This window comes from Rhamphochromis longiceps, linkage group LG15, assembly GCF_057381845.1.
Source record: "Rhamphochromis longiceps isolate RC_006_pf linkage group LG15, R_longiceps_female_GT1.1, whole genome shotgun sequence".
NCBI lineage: Eukaryota > Metazoa > Chordata > Actinopteri > Cichliformes > Cichlidae > Rhamphochromis > Rhamphochromis longiceps.
This window is the reverse complement of record NC_140571.1, coordinates 1016516-1030525: the sequence shown is the minus strand read 5'-3', so window position 1 is coordinate 1030525 and position 14010 is coordinate 1016516. Positions and strand designations below refer to the sequence as shown.

The window sequence follows — 14010 nt, the reverse complement described above, 5'->3', positions numbered from 1 at the left end:
AGCAAATTCAGAGGGCAAATACCAATCCTCTCTCTTTGGCATGAAGTCCCCTTTTACAAATATGACAGCATGCAATAAAGGATCAAAGTGTGTGCTTTAGCAGGGATGCAGCTCGGCTCCGTCCTGTCAAGATGCTGAAGGTTGTCTACATTGTCAGCTTCTACACATGTGGTGCTTTATGCACTTCATGTTAAGGTAAAGTGTGCAAACATATCCTGAGAAAGAGAGGAGTATGAACAAATATGCACAGCGCGTAGCACTGCTGCCCTGCACAGACACAAGCAAAGCCAGCAGTCTCTGTCACCAGGCAAAGCTGGGATGCAGCAGTCTGGGGGGGAGGAAAGAGCAAACAGGGCGAGAAACAGGAGGTGAGGAAAAGAGGAGAGGATACTGAGGCAAAGGGAATATTGTGCTGTAAAAGTGTGGAGCACTGGACTGAATAAAGCAGTGAAAGAAAGTGAGAGCTGACAGAGAGAGGGGAGCAGAGCAAATGTGCGAGTGGTGCTGGTGGACAAAAAGCCAGACCTGGCTTCATCGAAACAGCTGCCGCTCTCCCCAACGTTGCACCTCAGCTCCAAATTCCACAGGCAGCCCGGCCGTGAGGGGCTGGGGCCTGAGTCAGCGCTTTTTACACAGAGCTGAGCCCTCTGCTCAAAGCAGCCGGGGGACAACAGAGTCCTGCAGCAGCCACGTTAGTCAAAGGTGCTGCACTCGAACCATCAACTGATTTCATTTGGTTTTTCATGAAATAACCAACGAAAAGCTTTTTAAACTCCAATTATTGCATAAAAATTACATTTTCAGCTACTAATGCTGTAGTACCATTACATAAAAGGTAAATAGCCTGTATTTGTGTAGCGCTTTACTTAGACCCCAAGGACCCCAAAGCACTTTACACTACATTCAGTCGTCCATCCATTCACACACACTCACATTCACACACGTAAAATTAAATAATGCTGCAAACGATGCATCAAAGTCAAAGGTACTGACAACAATAGTAAAAATTGGGGCTTGACGATATTTAAAATGATCAAGCTAACCCCTGACAGTGTTTACATCACAAGTCAGAGACAGCCTCCACATTATCCACGCAGCGGGGGGTTCCACGACATCGACTGGTGGCCATATCAAGAGCCACGCCGGGTTGTAACACAGCAGCAGAGCAAAATAAAAACTACACTAGCAATACCTCAGGGACGACTGAAAACTAGTCCGCAGCGTCACCGAAACACAACTTGTGACGTGACGCTGCGGTGGGACTCTCGTCATGGCACTGATTGCCTAATTGTTCCTCCTGCCACAGCTGGTGCAATAACCAATAAATAACATCCCAATAACTGAAGAAAAAAAAACATATCACATGCCTGAGTTTGGATGCCCATCTGGTTGGAATGAATTCTTACTGGGACGCGACAAATGCCGATGTTACGTTACATCCAAACTACGAGATAATAGGAAATATAAATTAGGAACACGTTCCCATTAGCAGAGCCAATGTCAAATAAACTCTTAAGAAGAAAGAATCGTTTCCCTGCTGGCAGCTAGTTCAAGCCTGGACAAGCAGAGGCTCTTGGCATCTGCCTGTACCAGGATGAGATTTTAGGCCAAATCGTCTGGCTCCTCGTCTGGATGTCAGAGAAAGATTCTGTACGAGGAGGAAAAAACAAAGGTCCAGGGAAGATCATACGCTGCAATTTTCTCCCATGTTTGTGAACTAGTAAGCAGTGACAAGGCAGCTGAGGTTAAACTAAGAGGTGTTTCTATGGTGTATTGATAGTCATGTGCTTTTGTGCTGAGGTGTTTTTTCTGTTATCAAACTGTTCTCCCACCAGGAGCTCAGTCTGAGTGGAGTTTTTTTTCTCCTCCTCTTACCTCATGTAGTGTATTTTCGTTGTTTTTCCTATCAGCCTACCTTTCTGACATGTCTCCCCAATGTGATGTTTGTGTAAAGTTGGTCAGAAGGTTCCTTTGTGAGTGCGCATGCACCATTAGCGTGCTGCCTGCTGTAACCCTAATTTCCCTCGGGATGAATAAAGTATTCTGATTCTGATTCTGATTTTGACCTGAGGTCTGAGGCAGTGGAGGGTCAAGCTGCTGGCACATCAGCCAGCTGACAGGAACATGTGGGTTTAAAAGAACAACAACGAAGAACGATGATTTTAGGCTACTTGCACCTCAGAGTTGAACTTTTCCCTCTTTGAGAATCCGACCATGCTGAATACGTATACAGAAGAACACCAACACCTTCCTTAAATATTACATAAATCATACAACACAGTGTACAAACAGTTTGAGCTGGACTGAGCAGAAAATGCATTGAGGCCAAACTGTGGCTATTGTGCATCGACTTTATGGTGGTTAAAGGTGACGTTTTCTCCAGAAGGTTTCACATCAAAGGTCTATCACAGCACAGAAGAACAGCAGTGTCGTTCGAGTGCACTGAACAACATCCACAGTTAATGTAAGACATGAAGAGACTTTCAAAATCCTTCACATAAACACTCCGTGTGGTTTTAATGAACTAGTCTTTGAAATGCGCCTCTCTAAGACCTTTTTTCCAATATCACTGCAAAATGGTTTTGTTTCCTCAGTAAGGCCGGTGACACAATTCCAGTTCAGTGAGTGAGTATGGGAAAAGACAAAACTATGCAAGCGAGCGCCTTCGCCAGCTGGCGATGGGACCGTCTCAGCTGAATGGGCTGAAAGGGGGCGAGCAGTTTTCCCCAAATTCATCCTTTGACGACATTTAAATAAAAAAACAAAGAAAAAGGGGAACACACTGTTGGTCAGTGTGTGGCGTTGATGAGTGTGACTGCTGTCCGCTCGGTAAGTCTCGCTGTTGCTGACTAATTGCTCCTCTGAGATTAAGAGTCATTACAGGAGGAGACCAACTTGTTCCCCTCAGCATGCACAGAATAACAATAAAGCATCGAGTCACACTGAAGTCTCAACAAACTCCTCTCAGCTTCAAACTGGCAGCAATTACTTAAGTAAAAGCCCTGAATGAGGTTATCTGAGCACTATGTACCAAGTATAAGACGCGATTCCTAAAAAGATGGAAATGATGACTTATTTTGTGCTAATGCAAGAAAGGCTGCACTCCAGGTCCAGCAGGAAAAGAAACATGATGAGCCAAAAGCCGAACAGCTTCATTTTCATTTAGTCTGCAAACACTGGCTGCAGTGATGGACAGACAGCTGAATGGGGAGGTCAGCCAAAGCCAACTAGCAGCCACTGTGAGGGGAGGAACAGAAGAAAGGAAAAGATGTGAAAATGAGGAGAAATGAAGGTGGAGAAAAGTGGAAAAAGGAGAGAGAAGGGCAGGGGGGGAGCATGTGCAGTCAGACCCCGGGGATCCTGAGAGGCGGGCTGATAAGCTCCATGCCCGTCCTCTGGGAAGCCTTCCCCTGCCACTCTCTGATGACACAACTACCAACAGGCATTTCTCTGCCTACAACGCTCCCAACAGATTAACCAAGTGTTTCAAAGGCCAACTGTGAATATGCTGAAAATGTACAATTTCACATGTGTTACCCTGGTGAATTCCCCCAGAGTGGACTCCAAATGAAAACAAAAGCCAGCTTTGCTATCACAGGTAAGGTGAATCTCCCCATTAATGAAACGGATAAAGTTAAAGCAAGACATCAGTTAGCAATGAAATGTAAATGTTATGGAGCTCCTCTGATGACATGGTCCAAAATACTATTTCGAGGGCACGAAATGCTAATTTGTGGGCACGAAACACTTGACCAATAACCGTGATCCTTCCCAGGCCCTTGCAGTTGGTTGACAATAAAATCTATCCCGGCGTCCAGGTCGTGCTTACGTCTGTAAGCTGGGCTCGCAGTATCCTGTTTAAATGCCTCTCCGTAATAATGGTTCCTTGCATTGCAGATTTTTCAAAATGCATTTGTAGCTCATCCCCAGCCTAAAATAAAACCCAATCATACCGTCTCTGTCCACGGTGTGTAGGTTTAGCCTACTCTCATGCTTATGTCTCTACACAGCAGTCCAGGAATTGTATCAATATGATGTGTGCACGTTATCTATTTCGTTGCCACGTTATACCCAATTCGTGCCCTCAAACTAGCATTTCGTGGCCACAAATAAGTATTTCGAGGGCACGAAATAGTATTTTGTGGCTGCAATTTATTTATTTTTTTGGACCATGTCATCAGAGGGGCTCTGTAAAATGTAGAACTTCCACTCGCCAAAAATGGCAGAAATGACATCACTATGACATGATGACGATTTAACATTTTGTTAGCTTTGCTTAATCTAACCAAAGTCAGGAACAATATTCAGTAGACAGAACAGGAATCTTGGACCTCCTGTGCATACAACAGACCCGGCTGACGTTAAGCTAACTGGTTGGAGGAGGTGCTTTCGAGTTACCCAAGAATGATCTGAAAATGTAACTTTCAGCAGCAGAGCAAATTTAGCTGCGTATACAAAGCTGCCATGTTTCAGGCGCAAGGGAATTCTGTTTTTGAACTGCTCCACATTTAATTCAGACGGGGAGTAAATTAAACGTGGAGAACAAGGATACGTGGTCTAAGAAAGGGTAAGCGGTTTCCCCTTTGGGTCCAAAAACTAAGCTGCAGACAGCAGGACAGGGCAGGCCTCTCCATCATCTGTCCTTTCCAGACACGTGCTGGCATTTGTGATCACGTGAAAAAGTGACAGAAACACTAAGAGCTGATGAGAGCGAGCAAACAGGCATGTCGCTGTGAAAAAGGAATTCAGCAGAAAGGAAATAAACAGCGTGACCTTGCTGCGTCCAAAACACCAAAACGAGCCACAGAGCACACAATGACACAATGCGATACAGATGTCCCCGCTTCCTCGTATGACATCATGTACCCGCTGGGTCCGGAGCACCTCACCGAGCGGTTGTGGTTCCTTCCTGTTCACTGTGCCCGCCAAAGCCACCGGGCAGCCAGACAGGAAACGGCAGAACAGCTGCTGATCGAGGCCAAACACGATTTTAATATCTGACACAAACACTGACATTTGATACAGATTAGGGAACTTGAGTTATAAAATGCATTTTCTCCACATCACTCCTGTTTGAGGGTCAAATATTTTCTCACCCAATTACAATTTATCTCAAATTCTTCTTCAGCAACCTTTTCTGTTACTTCGTTTATTGATTCTTCATAATGTCAAAGACCCAAACCCAGATCGTCTGCACACAATAAATCACTGCTCTGTCTTTACGATCCACCACGCAGGTGATGGATCGTAAAGTAAAATAAAAACGTACATTTCCTGTGCGTGAATAAGGCCAGCTACTGCAGCACAGCTGGAACAGCAGCTTGCAATAGCTTAGTTTATGTTGCTCTGTAGAAACCTCCAGGCCTAAAAATGAAGTGCTGAAAACTGCAATCCCTCAATTGGCCACCAGAGGCAGTCTCCACAACCATAGTTTCCCGTGTTAAAACGACACCTCTTAGCCCAAATACCCATTTTGCACACAAACTAGTTTCAGTCTCAAAAGCTAATTTCCTGCTTCATGAAAACTGTACAGAGGATGATTCTCTTTATTGCATCACTGTGGTCTCTCATTTTGAATGCTGCTAATCCAAGTCACCGAACTAGCTTTGCCAACCAAGTTCATCCTAATGGACAGTGATTACTTTCCAAAGTACTTCTACCAGCTCTGCACGGGTCTGTGAGGGGGCGTGAGGACTGTACTGTTACTTATCATTTAATAAACAAACTGTGACTCAAGTAAATGAAGCCTCAGTTAACAAAATGTAGGGCAGAACAAATCCTGGCCTTGTTTATACCTTAGTAATAAGCTGATAACTCAGCACTCCCTCCTCTTATCTATATATGGTCACTCCTGACTGAGGGGAAAAACCCCAGGATGAGTTGGCCTTTATGCGCGACTCCAACTCGACGCTGATCTTTAATGCAGAGGTTGCAGTCTGAGCATGTTTGGTCCCAACCTGCAGCGGTGGAAGGGACCGAGTGTATAAACGCAGAGGCTTAGAAAGTGTTGTGAACATGGTTGTTTTTGGTGTGGTGGACACAACTTTAAACTATGTGATCCAAAAATTCTTCTTTGGAAGCAGCGTGATTTAAGTGGCGGCTCTTTCTTTAACAGCGGAAAAACAGGGAAGAACTCAGGTCTGTGCACTATGACATAGCCTAGTTAGGCAAAAAAAACCCACAATAATAAGAGTGTGTGTGTGTGTGTGTGTGTGTGTGTGTGTGTGTGTGTGTACACGCCTCCACTGCGAGCAGTGTGTGTTACACGCTGCCAAAGCCTTGCAGGGTGGAGCACACATCAGCTGCAGCTGAACAGCTGGCCACTGCAGGCTAACATCGAGTCTGGACTGAGAAAAGGTCAGGAAGCCTCCACAGTGTTTGCCAACTGTGGCCTGGCAATGCCGCCCACTCTCATTCAGCTGCCAGCCAAACCGGGGAGTGAGACTGGTGCTAAACACAAAGGAGGCGACGATGGGAGAAAAAGATCGAGCGCGCGGTGAGATTGGAAAGATCACCATCATGGGTGGGTTGGCGCCTGCCTACGTAAGCCACAGATCAATGTGAAACTAAACTGATCCGTTATTCATCTCCTGCTTGCTCCATGAAAAAGACCGTAGGTGTAGCTCAGCTGCTGAGAAAGAAGAGGAGGAGCGTTTTCTTCAAGTTAACTCTTAATCAGCTTAATCAGAAATATTTCAGCGTAATTAATTTAAAATAAGTGTGGGTGAAGAGTTGCTGGCTCAGACCGAGTTTCAGCTTCAAGTGAATAAACACACGCGCAGGCCTGAGCTGCTAGACCCAGGAAATGCTGCAATATGCAGCGTGCTTTCCCGTGTTCCCGGTGGCTGCAGGTCATGTTGGGGTCTCCATTTCAGTTGGAATGAGGTCACCCAACAAGACAAAAAGCAAACCCATTCCACGTGTTTGTCCTCTTCTTCGCTTCATAAACATCGTTGGGAAGAAAGGGGAACACTGCTGCACCTTTGTCACGGCTGTGCTGCATTAGCAAAAAGGCGCGCAGGCGCTGCGGCGTGGCTACAAAGGGCAGCTGCGAAGGTGCAGCCTCTGTGTGCCGCACAAAGGCCGAGTGCTCACAGGCTGAGGGGGTCTTAGGTTTCACTGGGCCCATCTTGAACCATTTTTCTGCATGTAGGATTAAACCGTGTTTTGAGTACGTGTTAACACCATCTTTCTGTTCCAGTCTGTTTCCTATAGAGACTCCTGTTGGTCACGTGCACTTTGGCTCCTCTGCTGAAGTACAAATAAGGAGCTATAACAGCACTGTGTCACTACTCTGGTTAGCATTTAGCTAATAAGTGTCCAAATCCTGAGAACCGCACTACATGTGCAGCAGGTGTGCTTTTTTCCTTTGACCCTGTGGCTGGGTTTTCTGCCAAGAAGAAGAAAAACATGGGAGTGGTGGCGCTCACAAAACTTTTGAGGACAAGACGAGACTTGACCTCAGTGCTACTATACTTTTTGTGTGCAGCTATGCCACAGAGGTGTGGTCTGCTGCCGTGGACGCGCGTTATCACAGGGCTAAAACCTTACACGCAGATTCCTTCCACCGAGAGGGAAGAACTATTGTCTGGACTGGCTCACTGTTACGCCGCTGTTTTTAACTACAAAAGCTGAACTGAATCACTTTCACTGGTCCATCTTGTCCATAATAAAAGACCATCTGGGAGGCAGTTTATAATGGTTTCTTCTTGGCCCTGAGCTCTTCACTGAATAACTCTTAAAAATATAAATATAGTTAAAGACTGAAAGGTGTCATTCATTGATGTGGTCACGCAGCAGCCCTTTGGATTTCATAAGGATGAGCTGATTCAACACCAACACAGTTCAAATATGGCAAATCATGTAGATGCAGCAATGATCTAGCCGACTGTTATTATTCCCGTACCACCACTCGGATAAAACACCTCCAGTTCAGCTAGTCTGGCACGCTTCAAGCCCCAGTTTGAACGGTTACGGGCTGTGAGGAAATCATAATTGACACAAAAACCACCAACGCGCTGACCAGACCAAGTCTTATTGTGGGAAACACTGAAACCTGAGCTGCTGAAATGTTGAGTGAAATTAACCAGCAGCAGCTGTGAAGTACATATGAAATATAACACAAATGTAAGAAACGTGATTATTTGCTGTCCTAGTGCGTCCAGCAGCAGGGTGTTTCTTCTGGTTCAGAAAAGCCTTTGGGCAGTAACACTGCAAATAAGCTGAACCTGTCAGTGCTGCAAATCTGTTACTTCTGATCATCTCAGACACAAAATGTCCAAACTAACATTTTAACCCCAAATTCACAAAAATAGTTACAGAAATTATTTTGTTACAGCGCTCGACGCCTTCGGCTCTGGACAGCACATGATTGGGGAAATGTTAGTTATTCTATGCAGGAAAAGAATCCCTGAGTATCGCGCTACATGTTTAATTGTTTATATATCAGAGCTGCAGATGAGCACGACAGGCAGATAAGGGACACATCCTGGACATCTGTCTGGACAGGATTTCCCTAGCCGTTTACCACTGGGGCAAACTGGTTTGACCAAAGTCCACAATGTCTTCTGCAGTCACACACTGGCATATTTACAGTGCTCGTCAGTCGTTTACATACAAGTCATCATACCGCGAATAGTGTCGGATCTCATCTGATCCACGCAGGCTCAAATATAAGAGCCTGGGAACCACCGAGGCTCACCCGGGCCACGAACTGGAAACCGTCCACAGTGAAGCAAGTTTCACATCAGCGTGGACTGACAGGGCGCCAACCAAGAAAGACGCCTCGGCTCCAAACTCAACACCTTCAAGCTCAACTGAAATTTTCAGCTCAGATGTCTTCTGGAAAAAAAGAAAACGTTTTATAGACGAGAGAGATGCTTGGACAACCACGTGTGAGGCCGCTGTCCCTTGCACTATGGTAATAGCCTTATTCTGCTACACTGCATAAAGTGGATGGAATCCAAATTTTTCAACTTCAACTCAACTGCTAGACACTGAAATCTGGACAAAGCTGGGTGTCCCAACAGGACGGCGATTCCAAATAAACAGCAAAACGAGTTTTGAAATGGTCAGCGCACGCTACCATTAAGCTTCTGGACTGGCCTTGCCAAGCCCTCGGTCTCACGCAAACTGAAAATTTGAAGACTACGCTTAAAAGCCAAGTCCATGCTAGGAAATCAACTTGTTTAAATTAAGCAATCCAGCAAGAATTGTGCCAGAAGATTGTTCACAAGTCCAAATAATTCTTATTTATATACTTAGCCTGGTGCACAACCGACCAGTGTCTGAAACCAGCCATTTTATCTGCTTTTTCCATCCCTTTAGTCCAGCGGTCTCCAACCTTTTTTGCGCCACGGACCGGTTTATGCCCAACAATATTTTCACGGACCGGCCTTTAAGGTGTCGCGGATAAATACAACAAAATAAAGCTAGTACCGGTACCGAAAAAAACAAGATTTATTCATAACACACGTGAAAAGACCCAGGGAAACAGAGTTAACGATAAAAACGATAACAAAATAACGCTGAAAACGATAAAAACCCTGAAAACCACACATTTCACACCTGAGCCTCAACTCTCGCGGCCCGGTACCAAACGACTCACGGACCGGTACCGGTACGAGGCCCGGGTCCGCTGCTTTAGCTGATTGGATGCCACTTGCAAACAGAAGGATGGAACTGCACGTGGGTAGATATTCTCTGCCAACGACAGCGCTGCATGACAGAACCATGTAAGGTCATATCTTCTCTGAGTGACATCCTTCAGAGCCCAGAGTAGAACAACTGCCGGGTCCACCGTGGTAACTGTACGTGTGCGGCAGAGGATGAGAACAATCTTAAGAGCTACCTTTGAATGGATTTTGTTGAAAGGCCCTTTTTAATTAGAACTTTACAATTAAGGCACATTTCTATTCTGGAAAGGACACCGTAGCTTTGTTTGAGCAGCCATTTCAACTTACATTATTAAAATGCATAAATTTGGAGGATTCAATATCAGTGCCTTTGGAGTGGTAAATAACAAGCAGCAACACGGGACCTCCAGGCAATTATGACAGCTTGAATCTGCATGTTGTGTCTGCTAGAGCTCAGTTTCTAGTGACAACACAGGGAAATGTCACGATGAGGTCACCACTTGGCACTCAGGCGCCTCTCCTTAAAGGCTTGGGCTCACTGGCATTGTTGCAAAGCCAACTTGATGCAGCACATCAGCTGAGAACTAGCAAAGGGGGGCAACAACTGATTGTCCTAAAGGAAACATGTTTCAGCAGAGGCACAAAAGTACCTCGTCATCCTCATGCAGACTCCCCCAAAAAACATGAACAATGGCCAAATCCAGCCACTTCCAGCCTGCACAACTGCGTTTTTAGCACAGAATAGGTTGGCCAGATGGTGGCTGGTGGGGTAGATGAACTTAGCAGCCACAGGCAAAAGATTTAACACGTGTTTAACTGCCATCCTGTCTGTCTGTGACACAGTCACTCACTGACGGGCCAAACGGCTAGTCTGTCTGTAGAGGGGTTTTTTGTATTTTTAGAAACATAGACAAAAAGATTCCTGCAGATATGACACACAAGCGCTTTCCTTCTAATATGTCGCCTCATTGCCTTTTGTTTTAATCCACATTTCTGCTGTGAGGTCAATGATTTGCTCCTGCACTGCCACCCTTCTCTCAGGGCTGTAAAAGACAGCGCAGTCCAGGCAGCCAGGCATGCTCCGGCAGCTAGCTGGGCCTCTGCCCTACATAACAAAAAAAGGTGAGTCGCTCACATTCCTGCTTCATGCACAAACCAAACCCCAATGTCACACACACACACCTTCTCTTGTTGGTGTGTGTGGTCTTCCTGCTGTTCTCCCTTTCTCTAACCTTAGGGAGTCTTAAAGTTACAAAACAGCCAGAAAAAGGCAGAACCCCCCCCCCTCTGTAGAAACTAATCAAAGCATGGGCGTGTGCAAGTGATTTCTGTCTGATGGGACAACTCTACCCTTCACGTGCATACAAACCCAAGCAAACTGACATGCAAAGTAGCCGTGATGACAGGAAAGCCATCTACTTCACATTAAGTGCATTCCCACTGGAATACATGGCGGCCTGCAGGGGAGAGAACATCTTTATTGGACCCGTCCCGGAAGCATTTCAAATCCGAACAGGCCTGCTCACCAGCCGATACATCCTCTTTTATCATTGTCAGCTTGGTATTTTACAGCATCTCTGTTTTTGGTAATAAACTGGCACCTTCTGTTTTAATGTCTAACCCTCCAACATGCTTTTGTTTTTTTCCAAAACACATAAAACATTTAACTACAGGAGAGTAAAGTGGCCTTGCTTGGCCCCTTCTCTCTTTAGTTTTTAGTGCGAGCCAGTGTGTTAAGAGGAGGCCAAAGTGAGCCCTGCTGCTTCTATAAAAGGAATGTGGTGGGAGAAAGGGAGGGCCACTGCGCCAACAGTATTATTAGCTTGATCATCTTACCAAAGAAAGAAAGGGAAAATGGAGTAAATAAGAAGAATACATACCCCATTCCAAAAACTCCAGGACGTTTTTCTCCCTTCTGAGGGGGGAGTTGTTGCACTCATCATAGAGGCACACCAGGATATCCAGCAGCGTCTCCACACTCAGGCACTGGCCATTAGACTGAGCCGGCCCGTCCAGGATCAGCTTCTCCAGCTTCTTCAAACGCACCTCTCCCGACATGTTCTATTCCTTACTGTTGGCCTTTTGAAGCAATGGTGATGGATGGGGTTGGACGAGCAAACACCTCCTCGGCCTGGAAGTCAGCGCAGAGGGGGGCCTTGAAAAGTTCTCGCCACTGCACGTCTCGAAAAATAATCAAACTTTTGCGCGTTGAGGCCAAGCCGGTGCTAAATAAGCGATAAAATGCGCCTAATCATGACCTTCCTCTCGAGAGCCAGTATCTTGAAGCTGGGTGAGACGTGCAGCACTTCCCCATTTTTTAATACCTATCCCCCCAACCCCTCAAAGGGTGCATAAGAAAAGAAGTAAGCCTGTAACAGACCCTGGCTGCTCCGGGCCGGCTGATTTTGTTGGAATCGCAGCGTTAGCAGGCAGTTTTCTGCTCTCCTCTGGCGTTAAGAGAATATATATATATTTAAAATAACCTAGTCGAAGCCGTTCAGAACCTCTCCCTGAGTTGAGACAGATATTTGGGATTCTCCATTCTTGCAGCAATCCAAAAAATGCAAACCAGATCTGCAATGCTACAAAGCCCCAGCGCCCCTCCTCTGCTCCAGGAATGGAAGGGCGACAGCAGCTTAGCAGCCTGCTAGGTTAGCTGTTCAGCTAACCAGGGAGCTAACGTTAACGCTACTTTTCTCCGTTCCTTGATGCCACAACTTCCCCCTTTTCCCGGGAGTTGACATGTAACACGCAGCGTTAACACGTCTCAACCAAATGCCGTCTGTCTCTGACAATGTGTGTATATATATATATATATTTTTTTTTTTATCTAACTGCAAAATATCCCCTTGTTTTCACAACTCACTGCTGGGAGATATGTTCTTTAAATCCCAATCTTCGTCAACGTCTCTTTAGTTTCTTCACAGTTCAAACGCGATGGTTAGCCAAGAGTTCCAACCAGCCTGTAAGTTAGCCGTCAAAGGAGAAAAATGCGGCTCCTTTTTTTCTCTTATGAAGGTTGCAGAAAAGCTCGTTTCACGTCAGGGGGAAGCTGTATTCTCTAGCCTCGCTTATTCCAAATACGGGACACTGCCTAAATTCCCCCCCGTCCTTCCCTTTGCACCGCCGGTCGTTCGCTGCTTTGCCGTCTTTCCCCAGTCAGCTACCAGCGGCTCGATGCCAGAGGCTTTAAACTGAAAAGATAACCCACTATACACTGCTCTGGTGCGCTGCAGCACCGCGCTGCATTGTGGGAAAAGTGGCTCTGCTGGAAATTATGAATGGCTTACAAATAGCTCTCGTCAGAAACGTAATTATGAGTTATTGATAAATACGTACCTTCTTTTTTAACCATAGAAGATCCTTCTAGAAGTAAGTCTCTCCAGTATGCGACCAATCATCCGGACTAATGTTTCTGGGCTGTTATTTGGGGAATTATTTTTGAAATTTTATTAAATTACTTTAAGTAAAAAGTAAAATTATTAATTATCACGTTTTTAGTTAGGTTGTTGTTTTTTTTCTTTGGACGTTATACTTCTACCACCGTGTTTGCTGTTGTGGATATCTCGCGGATATTTCAGTCTCGTCTTACCAGTTTGATTTGAACACGGTGTCTCTGAACACGTTTCGACGCTGTCCAAAAAAAAGGTTATCAGTCTGTGATGTTAGGTAACGCGTTTACAGTTTCCAACTTCCACGCATGCTCGTTAATCCGCCATGTTTCCCGTGTCTCGAGACGTCCTCTATAGCTCGCGGCCTATCTACCACTGTTCTAACGTCTCTGGTCGCTGCTGCAGGCAAAATCCCAGATCATCATCATGGCGCCCGTCACAGCATCTGCTGTGCGAATGGGAGAGGCGGGGGGTGTTGATGGGAGGGGGTGTTGTCAATATTGTGAATGGGAACTGCGGGCTGTGTGCTGGTGGCGTCTTTTTCTTCACGCGGGAGTAACAATGACTGCTGTCCCTGTAACCGACCGCAAACACAGCACTTAAACGAGATACAGTCCAGCCTGCGTCAGTGCAACTGTGTCGAGTCCAGCTAGCTGTGACAGTGAGCCACCTCACACAGCCACATGCATCAAATATGACAGTCAGATTCCCCACAAACCATTATGCAATCTACCAAATGTGTCTCGCTTTTGCATTCACAGTCACACCTTAAATGTCTGACACAAAAAGGGTCTGTGTGGCACGCTCTCGCTCCCTATTTGCATAGAAACAGTGCATGGGGTTTCATGTAGTTCAGAGTCTGAACTGATCATTCCTTGTTTGGAAATGATCCCTTTAGTGCTTATCACTGCTCAAAGTGCACCCAGTAATCAATAACGGCCTAAGCAGCTGAATGTTTGGGGGAAGGGAGACGGAGAGAGAAG

General features: G+C 45.8%; 1 protein-coding gene across 5 annotated transcripts in view; it reads right to left on the bottom strand.

Annotated features, from left to right (window-relative positions):
* cdc42bpab (CDC42 binding protein kinase alpha (DMPK-like) b) overlaps positions 1 to 12824 on the bottom strand; it is a 71173-nt gene extending 58349 nt beyond the window's left edge. For 2 of the 5 annotated variants that reach the window (XM_085381354.1, XM_085381356.1), the window contains exon 1: positions 11516 to 12823. In XM_085381354.1, coding sequence (XP_085237480.1) covers positions 11516 to 11693 — 178 coding nt within the window. In that variant the 5' untranslated portion in view covers positions 11694 to 12823. Of the gene's footprint in view, positions 1 to 11515 lie in introns of all 5 variants that reach the window. The other 3 variants (XM_085381357.1, XM_085381358.1, XM_085381355.1) reach the window with 2 other exon arrangements.
* Between the last annotated feature and the right edge of the window lie 1186 nt (positions 12825 to 14010).